The sequence below is a fragment of the Hevea brasiliensis genome, chromosome 14 (genome assembly GCF_030052815.1).
Source record: "Hevea brasiliensis isolate MT/VB/25A 57/8 chromosome 14, ASM3005281v1, whole genome shotgun sequence".
In the NCBI taxonomy this organism is placed as follows: domain Eukaryota; kingdom Viridiplantae; phylum Streptophyta; class Magnoliopsida; order Malpighiales; family Euphorbiaceae; genus Hevea; species Hevea brasiliensis.
Genome location: NC_079506.1, coordinates 89,222,807 through 89,244,874, shown reverse-complemented (window position 1 = coordinate 89,244,874; position 22,068 = coordinate 89,222,807). Strand labels below are relative to the sequence as shown.

At 36.0% G+C, this 22,068-nt stretch overlaps 2 protein-coding genes across 2 annotated transcripts; one reads left to right on the top strand and one right to left on the bottom strand.

Annotated features, from left to right (window-relative positions):
• Window positions 1-37: 37 nt before the first annotated feature.
• On the bottom strand, window positions 38-12,821 carry LOC110632552 (uncharacterized). Its single transcript, XM_058133760.1, has 5 exons — window positions 12,577-12,821; window positions 12,346-12,490; window positions 11,709-11,866; window positions 1,603-1,687; window positions 38-1,511 (listed from the first exon to the last, which is right to left on the bottom strand). The coding sequence occupies exons 1-5, from the start codon at window positions 12,669-12,671 to the stop codon at window positions 297-299; spliced, it is 1,698 nt and encodes a 565-aa protein (XP_057989743.1). The 5' UTR covers window positions 12,672-12,821; the 3' UTR covers window positions 38-296.
• A 2,665-nt stretch (window positions 12,822-15,486) lies between these two features.
• Window positions 15,487-21,402, top strand: LOC110658805 (uncharacterized). Its single transcript, XM_021816558.2, has 4 exons — window positions 15,487-16,086; window positions 17,231-17,713; window positions 19,106-19,615; window positions 20,912-21,402. Exons 1-4 carry the CDS (start codon window positions 15,574-15,576, stop codon window positions 20,993-20,995), a joined length of 1,590 nt encoding a protein of 529 aa, XP_021672250.2. The 5' UTR covers window positions 15,487-15,573; the 3' UTR covers window positions 20,996-21,402.
• The last annotated feature ends 666 nt before the right edge of the window (window positions 21,403-22,068 follow it).

Below are 22,068 nucleotides of genomic sequence, written 5' to 3'. Positions count from 1 at the left end.
AAGTCTAGCCAGACATTGTGCAAACAGTGCAATGAAATGCAATACCAATTTTCCTGCTTCAAGGCTAGTAAATTTTCCAACTTTTTTAACATAAAAGTACCGGACACATGAAGACCACATAGATTAGAGGAATATAGCACAAGCATACACGAAATTTGCATCTTACAATTCGTATAAAGAAGGATCAAAGAGATGCCATCTACTTGAAAATTTTCGGAATTCAAGTACTTGTGCATGATTTAGATCACAACATGTCCATGAGCTGAAATTTCCTACAACACAATTAACACTTGCTCCTAAAAGTCCAATGGCATTCCAAACATCTTATTTATCTCATCCTTTGCTTCTTTGGTAAAAAAAGTAGGCTCAAACAAGTCAGTATCACTTCTGCCAGATGATCTTGGTGGTGGCTGATCTTTTTGATGTTCCAAATCATCATCAGGAAGTATTGAAAATACACCAAGATCTTGTTTTGTAACTGGTGCTTTTTCCTGCTTCTTTGGTCTCTTGGTCCTTACAAAATCTATTGGCTTGCCAAACATGTTGTTTATATCATCCATAGCCTCCTTCAAGTTAATTGTAGGATCTACTAAGCCATGGTGCCAAACATTTTCGACTGCTGGGTCATCCAAGATGGTAGACCCAACAAACCTATGAACAACTGTGTCTTCTCTAAGCTTTATTTGGGGTGAATTCTCTGAATCCACATCATCTGAGTTTTCAGATGGTAAATCCTTTGGAAATGGGAATACAAAAGCATTCAAATGTGAAGCAGATGAGCAAGAGCCTTCTGCCTGGATTTGACCGTCACTCTGTTCTGAGTTGTCATTCCCATCAGGTCTGTCTCCATTCTCATCACTTTCTTCATCGTCGATGAATATTTGAAGTGGTTCTTGTTGAAGCTGGAAAGTTTGAGCTCTACCATGCTTAATCAGTAAGACATCTTCTTCTTCTTTTTGATTTGATGATCCAGTTCTATTATCCAAGTTTTCATCTGCAAAGACAGTGTATCCACAGTTCAAGTTATGTTCTTTTGTTCGACTTCTCTGTGACCTCCTACTAATTGGAGCAGTCTCTAGAGGCTCTTTAAACATGCTATTGATGGCATTCATGGCTTCCTTCATATTTATGGTTGGATCCACCAGTCCATGATGACACGCATCTTCTGCTTCAGACTTTCCAACTATGGCGGTGTCTACAAACTTCACCACAACCGTGTCATCACCATGAAACATCCTGGATCCCTGTGACTCTGTTCCAGTAGTCATTTGCTGCTCAAATATATCTCTAGGTGTAATCTTTTGCACATTATCTTTCTTCACAGATGAATCACCACGTTCAACATTACATGAATTTCCTAAAATCATGGCATTGTTAGATTCATTCTGCAGCTTCACATTCTGAGAACTTCTATCCAGTATCTTTTTAGGCTTCTCCTCAATGTTGCATGCATTTTCATTGTTCTCTTCGGTCTTCCTGGATGACAGAGGTTTTCTGCCAGGCCTACCTTCCTGGAGCCACAGATCATTTTTCAAATGTTAGATAATAGACTTATTGTTAATGACAATGAGTTAAAACATGCAAAATCAACAATGGCACTACCTGGATTTTTTTGTTCTTGTGTCTCTCCATGCGTTGAAGGAACTGCTCATATGATTTCTGTAGTTCATCAACAGGCTCTGCAAGGCTGTTCAAAAGTCGTTCAATGATGAAAATAGCTTAGGTTCAATTTTCAAAAAAAAAAAGGGAAATCACAAAACAATATATGAGATTACGTAGCTATTTAACATCTAAAATCACAGAAAGCACTACAACAGTGAATATTTTTTTCCCACGACAATAGAATTCTCTGCATGATACAGGCACCACAAAAGGGCAAGCTCTGTGCAAGGGTTGTCATGATTATCTCAGTTTGATAATTATTAGCTCAAGGAGTAATAAGGACGAGTCCGCCTCTCAGGAGAAATAAGGATGCCGTGTTTTTAGGCTTGAGTAAAGGAGTGATAAGGTGAATTCTGTAAATATTGTATATTTGAATGAGTCTTTGTGGTTGAGATTCTTTGGGTAATTCGTTCCCTTCCAAGTGATAGTCTTCATTATTTTCTCCTCCTTTTCAGCAACCTCTGTTATTATTCTTTTTATTTAAGCTGAATGTATACTGTCAATTGGATTATTGAGGTTTCACATTAATAAAATTACATCTTCTTCACTTTATTATCTTGGTATCAGAGCCTCAACGATCTGCTCACCATGGCTTCTTCTCTGAATGTAGCCAATTTTGTTACCTTAAAGCTCAAACAATCAAACTATCCTCTGTGGAGAGAACAACTTTTGAGTTTAGCTGAAAGTCAGGAATTGTCGGATCATTTGGTTAATGGCTTTCCTGAAGATCAGAAATTCGTTACCCCTCCCAATCCAATTCCAGAAAACTATCAACCACAGCAATCAGATATCTTCAAGGCGTGGCAAAAGTCTGATAGATTACTTCGTGGGTGGATCTATGGCACCCTTAGTGAGGAATCACTCGGACTTGTCATCGGACTAAGTTCATACTGTTTGGAGTGCATTAAAAGATGCATATGCACAAGATTCTCAAGAGAGGGAATTTACCCTCAGACAGCAATTGACCTATTTTCGCAAAGATGAAAATCGGTCCATCACTGAACATCTGCGTTTGTTTAAAGAACTCTGCGACAGTTTAGCCGCTATCGGGAAAAAAGTACCCGATGAAGAAAAAGTCTTTTGTCTCCTTACGATGCAGGACCCGATGCGAAGCGTTTACTACGATGCTTAAACCACGCGACCCAATTTTAATGAACTGGTCTCTCAACTTAAGAATTTAGACCAATGACGAGTGTGGTTTTCCACACGTAGCGAATTTGGTCTTGATCAAATTTCGCATGTGGCTTTTATGGAAATCAACGAATTCATCCGATAATTCCTCGAATCGGCGTCCTAGATTTAATTCCCAAGGCGTGGTTTTCAAGCCCGACAAGCAAAACCCTTTTCCAAACAAAGAGTCGTATTCTTCCCAACGGCGACCTCCCCCGGCTGGTCGTAGAAGAATGACACCAGCTGAACGAGAGCTGTATAAGAACGAAGTGTGTCAATACTGCAACAGAGATGGTCACATCGCGAAGATTTGCTGGTGGATTCCACAAGAAAAACAAAGCAGCCCTGCTCAAGCTCTTTCGGCACTCACATTGGATACTGATGTTGTAGATACTGACTGGGTTGCAGACTCTGGTGCATAGAATCATATGACGGGTAACAAAAATCTATTCCATAAACTTACTGACTATTATGGACCTGATTCCATAACCATCGGCGATGGAACGTTTCTATCCATCGATGATGGTGTTGGAATGACGTCTATAGAACAGAAGCAAAAATTATCACTTTCAAATGTCTTTTCTGTTCCTGCTCTAAAAAAGAATTTACTTTCTGTAGGCCAATTAACGGATGATTATCACGTGAATTGTGAATTTTCTAATGTTTCTATTTACATTAAGGATCGTGAGGCCAGGCGAATGCTGCTACAAGGGCCACGGAAAAATAACCTTTATATCTTGTCAGGGAATCCGAAAGCATATTTTTCCAATCGATTTAGGTCTGGAACAGCAGACATATGGCATCAACGATTAGGACACCCTCAACCTTCTGCGATTTCTATTTTGTTTAATAAGAACCTTATTGATGTTAAAGGTTCCTTGCATTCTAAATTTTTATGTGATAGCTGCCAATTAGGCAAATTGAGCAAATTTCCATTTAGTTTGTCTTCCAATAAAAGTACCACTGTATTTGAAAAAGTTCATTGTGATTTATGGGGACCAACCCCTGTTTTATCTTTTGCCAAATTTAAATATTATGCTTGCTTGGTAGATGACTATTCTAAATACTCTTGGCTTATACCACTAAAGAAAAATCGGATTTCTTTGTTGCTTATAAAGCTTTTGAACAGTTTGTGCTAAGACAATTTGGGAAGACCATCAAGGTTTTCCATTCCGATGGAGGAGGTGAGTTTTTGAATAATGCTTTATCTTCACATTTTCTTTCACAAGGTATTAAACATCAAGTGTCGTGTCCTCATACACCCGAGCAAACAGGTGCTGTCGAACGACGACACCGTTTTATTCGTGAATTAGGATTGACGATGATGTATCATAGTCATGTGCCATTGTCTATGTGGGTCGATGCTTTTCAAACTGCTGTTTTTTTAATAAATAGGTTGCCTACTTATGTGCTAGGGAATGAAACACCATATTTTAAATTGCATGGAACTCATTTTGATTATAGCTCCCTACGTGTCTTTGGTTCTAAGTGTTTTCCATATATATGGGACACAAGAGGTCATAAGTTTGATCCTAAGTCTTGTTTATGTGTTTTTATAGGGTATAGTGAAAAACACAAAGGTTACAAATGTTTCAATCCCAAAACTAAGAAAATAATAATATCTCGACATGTGAGCTTTGATGAAAATGTTTTTCCGTATAAATCTGCATCTCCTAATAAAATGTTTCTTAGTGAGCTTATGGATTCTTTACAATCTCTTGAGATTCTTGATTTTCCACTAAGTAGTCGGATGTATTACCAGTTCCTATACCAGCAACACATGACAATCGGACTATAGGAGATCATGAAACAGAATCTGATCCTACAAGTGAGTCTCCACTAGCAGCTCATCATTCACACTCGATCTTTGTTCAAGATGACGGGATGCATCTAGAACAGGCTGAACAGCTGCCTCCACCTCCATTGTTTTTGTCAAATAGAGTTGAAGACACAGTTCAAAATTCCTTAGCAGCAGAGGACGTTGTTGGTAAACAAGTTGCTGCAATTGAATCAGACTCGGTGTTTTTGTCATCTCAAACTAATACTCATGTACCTGGTACTTCTATGATTGATGGTACTGTAATCAGTCTACCAACAGTTCATACGGATCAAGAAGAGTTGCTTCCTGAAGTCTGTTCATCATCTTTGGCTGAAATATCAGCTGAACAAGTTCAGGACGAAGCATTGCAGCCTCGACATTCGATGGTCACCAGGTCACAGTCCGGAATAGTTAAGCCAAACCCAAAGTATGCTTTACATGTGTCTATATCTCCTGATATACCTCCTGAGCCTAAAACTGTTAAGAGTGCTCTTGCACATCCAGGTTGGAAACAGGCTATGATAGAGGAGTATCAAGCTTTACAGTCAAACCACACTTGGGAACTTGTTCCTAGACCAGCGCATGTAAATATAATAGGGTGTAAGTGGGTTTTTAAAGCTAAAATAAATTCTGATGGGCATTTGGATAGATTGAAAGCTAGACTAGTTGCCAAGGGGTTTCATCAACTAGATGGTGTTGATTACACCGAAACCTACTCCCCTGTTATTAAACCAGGAACCATACGCTTAGTTCTTTCTGTGGCTTTAGTGAAAAATTGGCCAATTAGACGTGAAAAATGCATTTTTGCATGGATTTATAACAGAAGATTTATATATGGATCAGCCACCTGGAATGAAAGATCCTAATTATCCTAATCATGTTTGCAAATTACAGCGAGCATTGTATGGTTTAAAACAGGCTCCGAGAGCCTGGTTTAATAGGTTGAGTATGTTTTTAATTGATTATGGTTTTTTTTGCAGTTTAGCTGATCCATCCTTGTTTGTCATGCATACATCGACAGGTGTATTGGTTTTATTAATTTACGTGGATGATATGTTGTTAACAGGATCGTCTATGGCTCTAGTTCAGAATTTTTGCGGTATTAAGCAAGGAGTTTTCCATGAAAGACCTTGGGCCATTGCATCATTTTCTAGGCATTCAAATTCAATCGACTGACTCTGGGTTACAATTGAATCAAACCCGTTATGCCTATTCAATTTTGGAAAGAGCTCAGATGGTGGATTGTCAGCGATGCCCACTCCACTTGTTCGGCGACGATCTTTATTCTGGACCGACACGATGGTGATCCACCTTCTTTCGAGGGCTTGTGGGTTCGTTCTGATGTTGACACTAACGGCCGGATTTGTCCTATAGTGTCAACTATATTTCTCAATTCATGCAGTCCAACTTTGTCTCACTTAAAATATGTTAAATCGTATATTACGATATCTCAAAGAACAATACATTTTGGCTTATTTTTAAAAAAGATACCTCACTTGTTCTTAGTGCATTTTACGATGCGGTGGGCGGATGTCCAACCACACGACGGTCTACTACGACTCTTGTACTTTTCTTGGTTGCAATATCATTTCTGGTGTGCCAGAAACAACACCTGTATTGCGCGTTCTATGCACCGAGGCGAAATATCGTTCCATGGCTCACTGCTGCGGTAGAGCTTACTTGGCTTGGATATCTCTTACAGGACTTGCAAATCTATCCCAAGCAGCCTTTATTTTATATGGTGATAATCTTAGTGCACTACATTTATGATCAATCGATGATTACATTCACGCGATAAGCATGTTGCTCTTGACTATCACTATGTTAGAGAGCGTGTTGCTCAAGGGGTTTTGATCACAAGATACATTCCCTCAGCATATCAAATCGCTGATATATTTACAAAGTCCATGACAAAGGCTCGCCTAGCACAATTTCGACGCAAACTATGTCTCCACCACGGACATAGTTTGAGAGGGATATTAGCTCAAGGAGTAATAAGGGCGAGTCCGCCTCTCGGGAGAAATAAGGATGCCGTGTTTTTAGGCTTGAGTAAAGGAGTGATAAGGTGAATTACGTAAATATTGTATATTTGAATGAGTCTTTGTGGTTGAGATTCTTTGGGTAATTCGTTTCCTTCCAAGTGATAGTCTTCATTATTTTTCTCCTCCTTTTGACAACCTCTGTTATTATTCTTTTTATTTAAGCTGAATGTATCATCAATTGGATTATTGAGGTTTCACATGTAATTTTATTAATGTAAATATACAAGGTCTCCCTTATCCTTGAGCTAGCTAATATCAACTACAAACTATGTGTGAGACATAGTTTTATATAGTTAAAGTGCTGCTAAGAGCCTTTGATTATCACCATATAAAATTTGCAAGTCTGTAAGATATCCAAGCCAAGTAAGCTTCGGCGGTGAGCCATGGAACGATACTCGCCTTTACCGCATAGAACGCGCAACTGTGTTGTTTCTTGGCACACCAGAAATGATATTGCAACCAAGAAAAGTACAATGCTTTGTAGTAGACCGTCGTGTGGTTGGACATCCGCCCGATCGCATCGAAAAATGCACTAAGAACAAGTGAGGTATCTTTTTAAAAATAAGCCAAAATGTATTGTTCCTTTGAGATATCGTAATATACGACGAACATATTTTAAGTGAGACAAAGTTGGACTGCATGAATTGAGAAATATAGTTGACACTATAGGACAAATCGATGGGTTGTCAAATCGTAACGAACCCACAAGCCTCGAAAGAAGGTGGGATCGACTGCGTGTAACGATCGTGTCATTTGTCGAACAAGTGGAGTGGGCATCGGTTGACAATCCACCATCCGAGCTCTTTCCAAATTGAATAGGCATAACGGTTTGATTCAATTGTAACCAGTCGATGATTGAATTTGAATGCCTGAAAAATGATGCAATGGCCCAAGGTCTTTCATGGAAAACTCCTTGCTTAAGACGCAAAAATTACGAACTAGAGCCATAGACGATCTGTTAACAACATATCATCCACGTAAATTAATAAAACCAATACACTGTCGATGTATGCATGACAAACAAGGATGGATCAGCTAAGCTGCAAAAAACCATAATCAATTAAAACATACTCAACCTATTAAACCGTGCTCTGAGCTGTTTTAAACCATACAATGCTCATGTAATTTGCAAACATGATTAGGATATTAGGATCTTTCATTCGGTGGCTGATCCATATATAAATCTTACATTATAAATCCATGCAAAAATGCATTTTTCACGTCTAATTGGCGAATTGGCCAATTTTTCACTAAAGCCACGAGAAAACTAAGCGTATGGTTCTGGTTTAATAACAGGAGTAGGTTCGGTGTAATCAACACCATCTAGTTGATGAAACCTTGGCAACTAGTCTAGCTTTCAATCTATCCAAATGCCCATCAATTTATTTTAGCTTTAAAACACTTACACCCTATTATATTTACATGCTTGGTCTAGGAACAAGTTCCCAAGTGTGGTTTGACTGTAAAGCTTGATACTCCTCTATCATAGCCTGCTTTCCAACTGGATGTGCAAGAGCACTCTTGCTGATTTAGGCTCGAGGTATATCAGAGATATAGACACATGTAAAGCATACTTTGGGTTTGGCTTAACTATTCGATTGTGACTCGTGACCATCGAATGTCGAGGCTGCAATGCTTCTCACGAACTTGTTCACTGATATTTCAGCCAAAGATGATGAGCACTTCGTGAAGCAACTCTTCTTGATCCGTATGAACTGTTGGTAGACGATTACGATACCATCAATCATAGAAGTACGGTACATGAGTATTAGTTGGAGATGACAAAAACACCGAAGTCGATTCAATTGCAGCAACTTGTTTACCAACAACGCCCTCTGTTGCTAAGGAATTTTGAACCGTGTCTTCAACTCTATTTGACAAAAACAATGGAGGTGGAGACAGCTGACTTTGTTCTAGATGCATCCGTCATCTTGAAAAAGCATCAGTGAATGATGAATGATGACCGCTAGTGGAGACTCACTTGTAGGATCAGATTACATTTCATGATCTCCTATAGTCCGATTGTCATGTTTCTTGGTATAGGAACTGTAATACATCCGACCTGCACTTTCTTCGTAACTTAGTGGAAAATCCCATAAGCAAAGAGATTAAAACAAAGAATCCAAACTTTGTCAACAAACATTTTATTAGGAGATGCAGATTTATACGGAAAAACATTTTCATCAAAGCTCACATGTCGAGATATTATTATTTTCTTAGTTTTGGGATTGAAACATTTGTAACCTTTGTGTTTTTCACTATACCCTATAAAAACACATAAACAAGACTTAGGATCAAAGTTATGACCTCTTGTGTCCCATATATATGGAAAACACTTAGAACCAAAGACACGTAGGAGCTATAATCAAAATGAGTTCCATGCAATTTAAAATATGGTGTTTCATTCCCTAGCACAGTATAGGCAACCTATTTATTAAAAAACAGCGATTTGAAAAGCATCGACCCACATAGACAATGGCACATGACTATGATACATCATCGTCAATCCTAATTCACGAATAAAACGGTGTCGCTGCTCGACAAAGACTGCTTGCTCGGTGTATGAGGACACGACACTTGATGTTTAATACCTTGTGAAAGAAAATGTGAAGATAAAGCATTATTCAAAACTCACCTCCTCCATCGGAATGGAAAACCTTGATGGTCTTCCCAAATTGTCTTAGCACAAACTGTTCAAAAGCTTTATAAGCAACAAAGAAATCCGATTTTTTCTTTAGTGGTATAAGCCAAGAGTATTTAGAATAGTCATCTACCAAGCAAGCATAATATTTAAATTTGGCAAAAGATAAAGCAGGTTGGTCCCCATAAATCACAATGAACTTTTTCAAATACAATGGTACTTTTATTGGAAGACAAACTAAATGGAAATTTGCTCAATTTGCCTAATTGGCAGCTATCACATAAAAATTTAGAATGCAAGGAACCTTTAACATCAATAAGGTTCTTATTAAACAAAATAGAAATCGCAGAAGGTTGAGGGTGTCCTAATCGTTGATGCCATATGTCTGCTGTTCCAGACCTAAATCGATTGGAAAAATATGCTTTGATTCACGACAAGATATAAAGGTTATTTTTCCGTGGCCCTTGTAGCGATGCTGTCGTCTGTCGATCCAATGAAAATAGAAACATTAGAAAATTCACAATTCACAGGATAATCATCTGTTAATTGGCCTACAGAAAGTAAATTCTTTTTTAGAGCAGGAACAGAAAAGACATTTGAAAGTGATAATTTTTGCTTCTGTTCTATAGACGTCATTCCAACACCATCGATGGATAGAAACGTTCCATCGCCGATGGTTATGGAATCAGGTCCATAATAGTCAGTAAGTTTATGGAATAGATTTTTGTTACCCGTCATACGATTCTATGCACCAGAGTCTGCAACCCAGTCAGTATCTACAACATCAGTATCCAATGTGAGTGCCGAAAGAGCTTGAGCAGGGCTGCTTTGTTTTTCTTGTGGAATCCACCAGCAAATCTTCGCGATGTGACCATCTCTGTTGCAGTATTGACACGCCGTTCTTATCGACTCGTTCAGCTGGTGTCATTCTTCTACGACCAGCCGGGGGAGGTCGCCGTTGGGAAGAATACGACTCTTTGTTTGGAAAAGGGTTTTGCGTTTGCTGGGCTTGAAAACCACGCCCTTGGGAATTAAATCTAGGACGCCGATTCGAGGAATTACTGGATGAATTCTGTTGATTTCCATAAAAAGCCACATGCGAAATTTGATCAAGACCAGATTCGTTACGTGTGAAAACCACACTCGTCGGTCTAAATTCTTAAGTTGAGAGACGATTCATTAAAATTGGGTCGCGTGGTTTAAGCATCGTCGTAAACGTTTATCTTGGGGTCCCGCATCGTAAGGAGACAAAAGACTTTTTCTTCATCGGTACTTTTTCCCGATAGCGGCTAAAGCTGCAGAGTTCTTTAAACAAACGCAGATGTTCGATGATGGACCGATTTTCATCTTTGCGAAAATAGGTCAATTCTTGTCTGAGGTAAATTCCCTCTCTTGAGAATCTTGTGCATATGCATCTTTTAATGCACTCCAAACAAGATGAATCGTTTTTAGTCCGATGACAAGTCCGAGTGATTCCTCACTAAGGGTGCCATAGATCCACCCGCAGTAATCTATCGACTTTTGCCACGCCTTGAAGATATCGATTGCCGTGGTTGATAGTTTTCGGAATTGGATTGGGAGGGTAACGAATTTACGATCTTCAGGAAAGCCATTAACCAAATGATCCGACAATTCCTGACTTTCAGCTAAACTCAAAAGTTGTTCTCTCCACAGAGGATAGTTTGATTGTTTGAGCTTTAAGGTAACAAAATTGGCTACATTCAGAGAAGAAGCCATGGTGAGCAGATCGTTGAGGCTCTGATACCAAGATAATAAAGTGAAGAAGATGTAATTTTATTAATGTGAAACCTCAATAATCCAATTGACAGTATACATTCAGCTTAAATAAAAAGAATAATAACAGAGGTTGCTGAAAAGGAGGAGAAAATAATGAAGACTATCACTTGGAAGGGAACGAATTACCAAAAGAATCTCAACCACAAAGACTCATTCAAATATACAATATTTACAGAATTCACCTTATCACTCCTTTACTCAAGCCTAAAAACACGGCATCCTTATAGATTATAATATTTACCTTGGTTTATTATAAACACGGCATCCTTATAGATAATAATATTTACCTTGGTTTATGTAGACAACAGAAACATAGTAATATACCCAAATGTTTTTCCATCAAGGTAGAGGAAGTCAGAATGTGACGCAAAATGAATGAAATGGAAGTGCAGCAGAAAACCAACTACATTTCATTATTTCTTTGGTTAATAAACTTTTTACCCAAAAATAACGAGATGCAAGTGCTCTCTTATATCAAACAACATCCAATGAAAAGATAATCTCTAATTAGTTCCTAGATAAGAGATCCAATCAAGGGAACAATGGTTTCTTCTATTTCGAAAACATAGATACTTACTTCTGCACCCCTAAATGATACATCTTCTCAGCCTCCTCAAATTTCTTCATCTTCTCATAGTAAAGCGCATAGGCCTGATAGAACAATGATCTCTTTGACCCTATGGCATTCATTTCCATGGTTCTCAATAATGCTCTTGGTTCATCCACATAATCCATCTGCTCAATCCCATTTGAAAAATAAACAGATTAATAAAATAAAAACACAGTTATTGCCAAGTATAATTGGTGACGAAATTTTCACAATATTAAACAACTACTAACAAGCATGATCAAAAACATTTTCGGTTTGCTCAGTTTATTAGTGAAAATAATATGTGGCAAAGTTAAAATCACAAAAAAAGAAAAAAAAAATGCAGACTTTCCGTTGTTTTTACCACTACTCGGTTTGGTTGCCAAGAAAATTCAGTATACATAAACCAATTACTACTCGGAAATATAAATTCCTTTCTTTTCAATTACTCAGCAACCAAACAACCGATCAGAAGTTAAGCAAAAAACTAAACAACCCAAGTTCAAAATCATCAAGTACAAAACGTGAGTTGTCTTAGAAACCGATCCAATAAATTAAACAAAATCCCAACTGAAGAAAATCTCAAAAACCCAAAAGAAAATATGAAGCGGATAAAGCCATTTACCAGCTGTAACCAAACACGAAGATACCGTAAGTCATTTCTATAACGACGATCAGACTCAAAAGTCTGTGTGCATTTCTGCAAAAACCGAGGCAACTTTTCCTTCAATAAATTTTGGGGCAGAGTTTCCTTCATTTTCTTAATGCCCCTGAAAATAAATTTGATTCAAACTCAGAACTGGAAAGACGGAGATAGAATGTACCCATGAATTTGTATACAGAGAGAGAGTAGTACCGAAGCCAGGGGAGAAGAGGGTCCTTGCCAGAATAGGATTTGATATCTGAAATTAAAGAGGAGAAGAGATCGTTGTGAAGAGAGTTTGAGGCCATTAAAGCTTGTTTGAGAGATGAAAATGGTGGTGATTTCTGTGTTGAATTTGAAGCATAAGCAAGGAGATACACAGAAGGAGGGGAGGCTCTGGTTTTTGAATTTTGGGTGCTCCAAGCGCTAGCTTCAGGAATCTTGGGCTCACTTGTGTGTGTTGCTCCGATCAAAGTAATTGGTGTTTTGAGTTCTTTGTCATTACACGTGGGAATTTAAAAAATATTTATATATTTAACATAAATCTAAAATTATTTATAAAAATAGTGTTTACTTAAAATAGGGAATTAAAAAGGTAATTTTAAGGAAAAGTATTTAGAAAAAAGGCTATTTAAAAATGTATTTTTAAGTATTAACACGAATACTCAGACATGTCAAATTAATATAAATATTACTTAAGAAAATATTATTTTTTGAAGTAATATCTAGTATATTATGTTAGACAATATAAAAATTATTTAAGAAAATATTATTTTAAATAATATTTTCTTATATATTTAGACGAAAACTTAAGAATATGTGAAGTTTATATAATTTATTTACATTATTTTAATATAACTAAAATTTACATAGACTGAATTTATATGAAATTATTCCTTTCATTTTTAATTTTCATTTTAAGAAATAACAACGCAAAAAATATTTTTATGTTATTTAATATGATAAATAATTATAAAATTAACAAATATAATACAACACATTTTAATTAAAAACTTGTTCCAAATAATTGAAAAATTCATTCCATATTAATAATAAAATAAAAAATTATTATTAAATACATTCATATAAAACTAATTTTTTAATTAGCATTTTCTTAAACAAATATACATTTGCAAATAGTTTTTTAAATTACACTATTTTAATAATTAATCCTCCAATCAATAAATGGCATATTACTTAAAACCAAGTAGGTTCATATATAAATGCATGTTTATGATTTTCTATTAGTTATTTTATTTTGAAGAAAATAATTATGGGTATAAATACTTTTATTGGTAGCTATAATTTTAAAATTTGCTTCTGAAAATTTTAAAAAATTTTAAATAAAAACCAAGTCATGTATCATGTTCTTCTTACATTCCCCTCGTGTGAGCTAAAATTTTACAAGAATTTAATTTAATTAAATTTTTTTTTTATTAATTTTAATATTTGAAATAAAAAGAATTTAATTTTTTTAATTTAAATTTTTTATTTAAAAAAATATAAACAAAGTATTATTATGTGAGAATTTAATTAAATTCTTTTCTTACAAATAATTTATACATTATGTTATTGTTTGTTATGTTAGTCAATTTTTTTTAGAATTTTTTTTTAAATCTTTGCATGTAATTTTGATTAAAATTTAAATTCATATATATATATATATATATATATATATATATATATATATATATATATATATATATATATATATATGAGGACCGAAAAATATTAATAAAAACTTGACACTTGTATTAATAATTAATTAACACAACGCATAATAAAAAAATAATAATTTTATTTAAAAAAAAATAAAATACTTAAAATTTATAAACTTTAAAATATTTAAAATTTTATTTTAATTAATATTTTTCATAAATTTAATTATTAGTATTAGATAATGCTTAATTTCATAATTTTGTTTTAAAATATAAAATATATCTAATACAAATATAATTTTAGTTTATATATATATGTATTCATTCTTGCTCCATTTCTGTTCCATCTGTACAAAATTCACATGAATATATGTATTCAAATTGGTATCACATAAACTTATTAACTTACAGATAAATAAGCAGAAGTGAAGTATTGTGAATGCTGGAATAATGCACGCGTGGTTTCTGCATAAAAAAAAAAAAAAATCATTTGGCATACAGAAATAACATTAATTCTAAAATTATTAAAAAATATATGCTAAAAATTTGCATTATAAATTTATAATTAACCTATCAACATGTGACGCCATCCATCCACTGAAGATGTGTCTCTGGTTTTTGCAGTTTGATTGATGTGCCTCTGCAATGAATTAACCAACCTCTCCTTCTGATAACTCTATCTGCGATTTGATATCAGAATTTTTCTTATTTAAATCTAATTTATTATAAAATCAATCTGTAATATATATAAACATTTGGTGGAAATTATAGATATATTTAAATATTAATAAAAAAAAGGAAATAAGAACTGGATACACTTCCTACGGAAAATGCTAACAAGACACAAATGAAAGTGCCAGCGTTATTATTATTATTATTATAATAACAGCAGCATCCTCTCCAGCCGGTGAACCCGCTCCAGAACCACCCGGTGAGCCACCCGCTGAACCACCGGAGCGAGCAAAGGATATGCGGACATGGGACAACAATATGATTAATACAAGAAGAAGAACTACAGATTTCGGTGCTAAGTTGAAGGCCATGGCAGGATGTGTGTGGCTGTATGGTGAAGTGTATATTACGAATAATGCTATGGCTATACCTAAGCAGTGGTCACGTGGGTTTATGGTAACTATAGATTAATGCTCTGAAAGCTAGGGGTTTGATTATTAATGGAAATTTCGAAGCTGTATCATTGTGAAAATAAAATAGATTATTCTGATCAGATTTGTAGAATAAAAAAATATTTTCAGTGTTATATAATTTTAAAATATAATTAATAAAATAATTAATTTCCCAAACAAATTTCTCAACCCGATTTAGGCCCAATCAGCATTTGGAAAGAGCCCAGTTCATGGCCCATTGGCATGTGGATAAATTGAAAGAAAAAACTAACAATGGCCAAAGATAAGTAAATACACTAAAGTTCAGGGACGCCATTGCAAAAAAATAAAAGCCTCCATAGAGAAATAGAACAAGCAACAACTGCAGTGACGTAGTTTCAATACAGTGCTTATCGTACAAGTCGCCGTCTCTCTCGTCTTCCATTTCAATGGCAGTTGAACTCGAATCCATCTCTGGAAACCCTAGCAATGGCGAGGAAGACATTGACGAAGAAGACGAGGAAGGAGAAGAAGACGAAGGGGAAGAAGACGAAAAAGAAGACCTTGAAGAGGACATCCAACCCGAATGGCCAAATTCTCGAACCTTAGAGTCTCGAGCACGAAGAGAGCGGGCGAAGGTAGAGAATCTCTTCCGTCGGATACAGACTGAAACGGTGCCGCTTCGTGTCCACGATGTTATCATCAAGGGCAACACCAAGACCAAGGATTCCTTAATTGAAGCTCAAACGGCTTTGCTTAAAGACGTTTCGTCGATGCAAGATTTGCTGGAGGCTTCGAAAGTAGTGAATTTCAGGTTGCAGGCGCTTGATGTCTTTGATTCGGTTAAGATCACGCTTGATTCGGGCCCTCCGGAGCTTCCTGGGACGGCTAATGTTGTGGTTGAGGTTGTGGAGACTAAGAGTCCACTGTCTGGAGAAGTCGGCGCATACACGAAAGGAGAGGTATGTTATATGTTATATTTTGCTTTGTGTTTGTGGTTTGTTTTGACTTTTGGCCACATTGTTTTTGAAAAGGATTTGTTGTTGAAACTGATGATTTTGTGGTGATTGAATGATGAATGTGGTGTTTAATGCAAAATTTTGTGCTTATGGTGTTTGTTCAATGAAAATTAGGGTTTTAAGCTTAACTATCTTACAACTCTTCTGTTTGTTTCGGTTATTGAATGATGAATGTGGTGTTTGGTTAGTGAGAACTGAAGGAGTAGAAACAAAGGAACGTTTTGGGTTTATTGTGTTTGTTTACGGGAAGTTAGGATTTTGAAGTTTCTTACATTTCTCTTGGCTAAGTCATTTGTTCAGTTTGGTTCTAATGAATGTTAATGCAACTCGTAGAGAGGCAGGAAAGTTGGTCATTGTTACATTGAGTTGGATTTGTATGTGATGGTTGGAAAAAAAAATTGAACAGATAAAGTGTGCTTATCGGTGTAGGTTATGAACATTGGAATGTTCAGCATAAGGTGCCTTGCCTAGTGTCTAGGAATGATGCAAGATGACATTGGCTTACCTTTGTGTGTTATTGTATAATGGTTTTGGTTATGATGTAGTGGTTTTTTGGTTCAAATTGTTTAGGACAGGGTATCGTTGTAATTGCTGGTTCAATGATTGTGGAGTTATTTCTGTGTTTGATTGTTAAGAAATTTGGGGAAACCAGTGGAAAAGTTGTAATTTTGTGACAATAGAATCAGTTAATATCTAATTCAATACTTATGTTAGTGGGAATGACAAATGTGCATTGAAAGTGTGAATATGGGCAAATATGTTGATCTGGCCTCATAATGGCATATGTGCAACGTTATAATCCCTTTGCTAACTTCTAATACCTGGAATATTTTGCATTTGCTTATATGTGAAATGAAGCTGATTCACTGCAGACATGCTAATGTATGCTTGGGTTTTCACTTATCAGCCAATTTGATCAGCATATTCCATTCGATCCTAGGGTTGACTTTTTCTCATGTATTCTGAATAATTTCTGTATATGGAAACTTGCGTTGAGAATCAGAATTTGGTTCACTTGTATAAAGCGTAAAATTCTTTACAAAAAGATTAATTGTAATATTATCTGAGGTATAGAATGATCTTGTAGGCTAGATCTTCAACAATTGAAGGAACAGTCAAGTACAAAAATATATTTGGTTATGGTGATCTTTGGGATGCCTCTTTAGCATATGGTGGTGACCACATGGCTGAGGTAAGTTCTGGTGTGTATTTGCCAAGATTCAGAGGACTTGCTCCTGTGACAGCAAGATTATTCCTGCTATCCCAAGATTGGCTGAAATTTTCTTCTTTCAAAGAACGATCATTGGGCCTCTCTCTTGGTTTAGTTTCAAGTAGGAACCATGACTTGGTGTACACTCTTTCATGGCGCATTTTGACAGATCCATCACAAATGGCATCCAGGTCAATAAGGAGGCAGCTTGGTCATGGTCTGCTTTCATCCTTGAAATACACATTTAAGATTGACAGGAGAAATTCACATTTGAGGCCAACACGTGGGTATGCTTTTGTGTCTACCACTCAAATTGGTGGTCTTGCACCTGATAGTCGGAGCTTACGGTTTTTGCGCCAGGTTTGATACTCCTTTCATGCTTGATATTGTATTTTTCCTTGTAATTACTATATCAATTTTGTTCTAGCATTATTTTTTTGGCTGCCTTCAGGAGATATTCTCTCCATATATATGTTTTACAATTGGTTTATAACTTCTAGAATTTAGTTTCAGTATCTTAAATTCGAATCCTTATATAGTGGTTTTCAGTCCTAGTTTTTCAGGATTTGAGGACACTATGGCTCATAAGCTTTATTATCTACTGACCTTTTTGGTTTCTGGAATAGCCTATAGCTCTATTGATTACCTTATATTTCTTCAGTTGCGCATAGCTAATAGTCTATCTTTTGTGTTGTTCAATATGTTTCATATTTTATAGTAAAGATGAGAAAATGGGGAAAAAAAATGAGGATAAAGAGCAAGGATTTTCTCCCTGTATTTCTGAAGCTTCTTCATTTATTATTGAAGTAATTAACATGCTAGCTTATGCTAGATAACTAAGGAAATGTTATTACTGTATTACTGTATAATACTCTTGCACACTATATACAAACTAAGACAAATGCTCTGCTTGACCAACTAGTTAACAGAGAAGAGTTTAGTTATTAAACTCAACTCAACTCAATTAAACCTTTATCCCAAAAATTTGGGGTTGGCTATGTGGATTCTCTTTATCCACTCTAAAGGATTTTGGGTTAAATCCTCCGAAATGTGTAATGCTTCTAGATCATGTTGTACTACTCTCCTCCAAGTCAGTTTAGGTCTACCCCTTCTTTTCTTTCTATCATCTAACCTAATGTGCTCTACTTGTCTAACTGGAGCCTCCGTATGTCTACGCTTTACATGACTAAACCACCTCAATCTCCCTTCTCTCAACTTATCCTCAATTGGCACTACTCCTACATTTTCTCTAATATTCTCATTGCGGATTTTATCTAGTCTAGTATGGCCACTCATCCACCTTAACATTCTCATCTCTGTAACTCTTATCTTAGACACATACGATTCCTTCAGTGCCCAATACACACTACCATATAACATGGCCGGTCGTATGGCTGTACGGTAAAATAACGAAGATCAAGAGTTTAGTTATTATACCACATTAATATTTCATCCCTACAAACATGTTGCTTGACTCTTTGTTGGGTGGTGGAAAGTTGTTTTTCCATTAATTGCTACTGTGTTGCTGACGAGGTCCAAGAGCCTGAGTTTTTTCTTACTGGTCTGTTTATCTTATGTCAATTATATATTGTTATGTTTGCTACATTTCTTTTGAAATTCTTTTATAATACCACGGTCTGCCTTTATGAATGAAATGTATTTCATTGATCTTGTTGAGATTTTTGTTATATCTTTATTCTTTATGCATTCATATATCTCATGGACTGTTACTCTTTTTGGTATTTTATATAGGAGCTTGATCTTCGTTATGCAGTCCCTCTTGGGTTTTTGCGTTCTGCACTCAATCTTGGGATCTCTGGTGGTCTTATTTTTCCATGGGGAACTGGATTCTTAAACATGCCTTCTCCCCTACCAGAGAGATTCTTCTTGGGTGGTAATTTATCTCCAATTTGCACTTTGGGAGGTCCAATAGCGTTATATGGGTTTAGTACAAGAGGACTGGGCCCCACTGAGCCTCGAAGGCAATTGCAAAATAATCCAACTGATGGTAGTTCTGAATCTGGGAGAGATTATCTTGGAGGAGATCTTGCTGTTACTGCTTTTGCAGATTTTTCTTTTGATTTTCCATCCAAGTGGTGTCAATCAAAAGGTATCCATGGACACATGTTTGCATCTGCTGGAAATATTGACAAATTAACAGAAAATGCATACCAAAATTTCTCTGTGCGAAAGTTTGTGGAATCATTTCGAACCTCTGTGGGAGTTGGGATTGTTGTTCCTACAAATCTGTTCCGTCTGGAGGTCAGTTATTTGTCTTTATCTTGAACCTAAGCAATAAAGAATAATTCACTTTGGGTTGTAGGATAATAGAAGGTAATCCCCTCAGAACATGAGCTGGATTTCCTGGTACTTTACTCAGAAATTCTTTTACCTCTTGGATTTGTGTGTGGTCATCATGGTTTTCAGAATCGAACCCGACCAGTCGGTCAGACCAGGTTAACCGGAAATTGGAGATCGTTCACCTACACAGTTTTTTACAAATCTGCTCTGAACCTCTTTGAACCGGCCGGTTAACTGGCGACCTGGTCAAACCCGGTCGGGTTTAAACCCTTAACCCTCAATTCATTGATTGAGCCAGGTTTGAAAACCTTCTTGACGGATGAACTTGGGGTCCACTCAACATAGTATCATGGAGTGATTTCCTTCTACAAAGCTATTTACTCTTCTTTTTTCTTTTCCCAAGACACAAGTAATTAATATAATACATGCCACTTGTTTAGAGCAGTTAATTTTCATTGCTAAAAATTTTAGTTTGGCCTTTAGCTTGGGGACACTTGCAAAGGGACATCGCCTACTTTCAATTTTTTAAAGTTAAAACCTTGAACTCTAGAAAAACCTTCTGAGTTATGACTAGTCTTCCCTTCCAATATCATTTGTAGATGAAGGGATTTAAAAACAAATGCCACACATTTATTTATAAAACTATGCAGTGTTAAAATGCTTTATTTCCAAGCTGCTTCTCTGTGTTTCTCTGTTCTTATGTCTGAGTTTTGATGTAAAAATTTGAACATTGAATATACTGCTTATGGTAAGCTTGGCATTTTTTTTGTTTGAGAATTGTTAGTTGTGTAAACATGACAATCTTGAATTACGCAATATGACCCCATGTTTATGTTATTTGTATGGCTTTTATTTCTGTCAATTATATTATGAAGTTGGATGGAAGGACATATTGTAAGGAGTATTGTTGCTGGGGTCTGTGCTCTTCATATAATGGAAATTTGGAAAACAAAGGTTAGTGTAAATTTGGAAACTTACAAAATTGATTTCTAACTTTCCATTAGGAAAACATTTACAACACCAGACTCCATTTTTCAGTTTCCTGGGAATAATTTTCTGTAAAACATACCACAACTAAACAAGGAATTTGCTGCTATTTGTTCTTGATCACATTAAGGCAGGGTCTATTGTTGTGCAAATTCCATGTTAGGGTGTTTTTCTTTAAAATATGTCTTTCTTTTGTTTTCGTTTTGCGATTTCTTTCTACAAGACCCGACCCTGGTATTTCTTTGCTAATTATGTGGATTTTGTTTCCAGTTAAACTACTGCTACATGTTGAAGAAATTTGATTATGACCATGGGAAGTCAGGGTTTCGGGTCAGCTTCTCCACACCAACATAGAATCTGGAAGATAAGTCTGGCAGACTTAAGTTGAGCTCTTCTTTACTTTTTGCAGGGAAGTATCAGAACACCTTCATTTTTTTCTTTCAAATGTAATTTTGATTTGAGAGTCCGAAAGTTCAGTGAACTGGAATTTTGTGAGGTATAAATGGAGGGAAATAATTCAACATATCAAGAATTAACTTGGGCCCTATTTATAAGGGGGGTTTTGATGTAACTGTGAACATTCCAATTTCAAATCTGACTTTGCAGAGGATCTGATTAGATCCTGTTTTGTTTGTCACTTTCTTGGCAAAGTAATTTATTCTTAATAAGGGGCTTCAGTTGTTTACTCGTGACAAGTCATGTGAGAGTTTTTGCTTGTTTGAACTGCAAGACTATTAATTTTAAGATGTCTTCTGATGAAACATTATGTGATGCACAACTTCAATCATCTTGAAGGTATATCTTAGTAATGTGACAATCTTTGCTGACTGCTAGACTCAGGTAGAGATCTTGTAATCTCAGCCTGAAGCCCATGCACTTTTTTTCATTCGTTGGCACTGCATGTTCTAACTTTATGGTCATTAGCTAAGTTCTTCCTGCTCTGAGAAGCTTTTACGTGGAATGCAGCAACCATTTTTTTTTTCATATGAACGATACTCCACAGAAGTAGACGATAAAATGTTGTGATCAGTGGCTAAAAGGCTCCAGCACAAAACTGTCGCTGCATATAAGAATATAGGTGTGTGATATACAATGAGTTTTAGCTTAGTTGTATAGCATTCATATGTAGAACCATTCGGGTTAGAGTTGAATTCTTGTAAGTGTGAAATGAAAATATATATATATATAGAGGGAGAGGGATGAATACCATTGATGATAATGGGTGTAATGGTGGCCGGAAAGCTGTGTAATCATATAATATTAGAGTTGGCTTCCTATTTGAACTTTGCAGTCTCTTTCTATGAGTTAGAAAGACAAAGTTATGCGCAGCCCATTGTGACTTTCGTGGATTTGGAAATGGGGAACTGAGGAAATGATAAATAACTTGAATTCTTTAGTAGTTTTGGGGGCTCAGAATGAAAACTGAC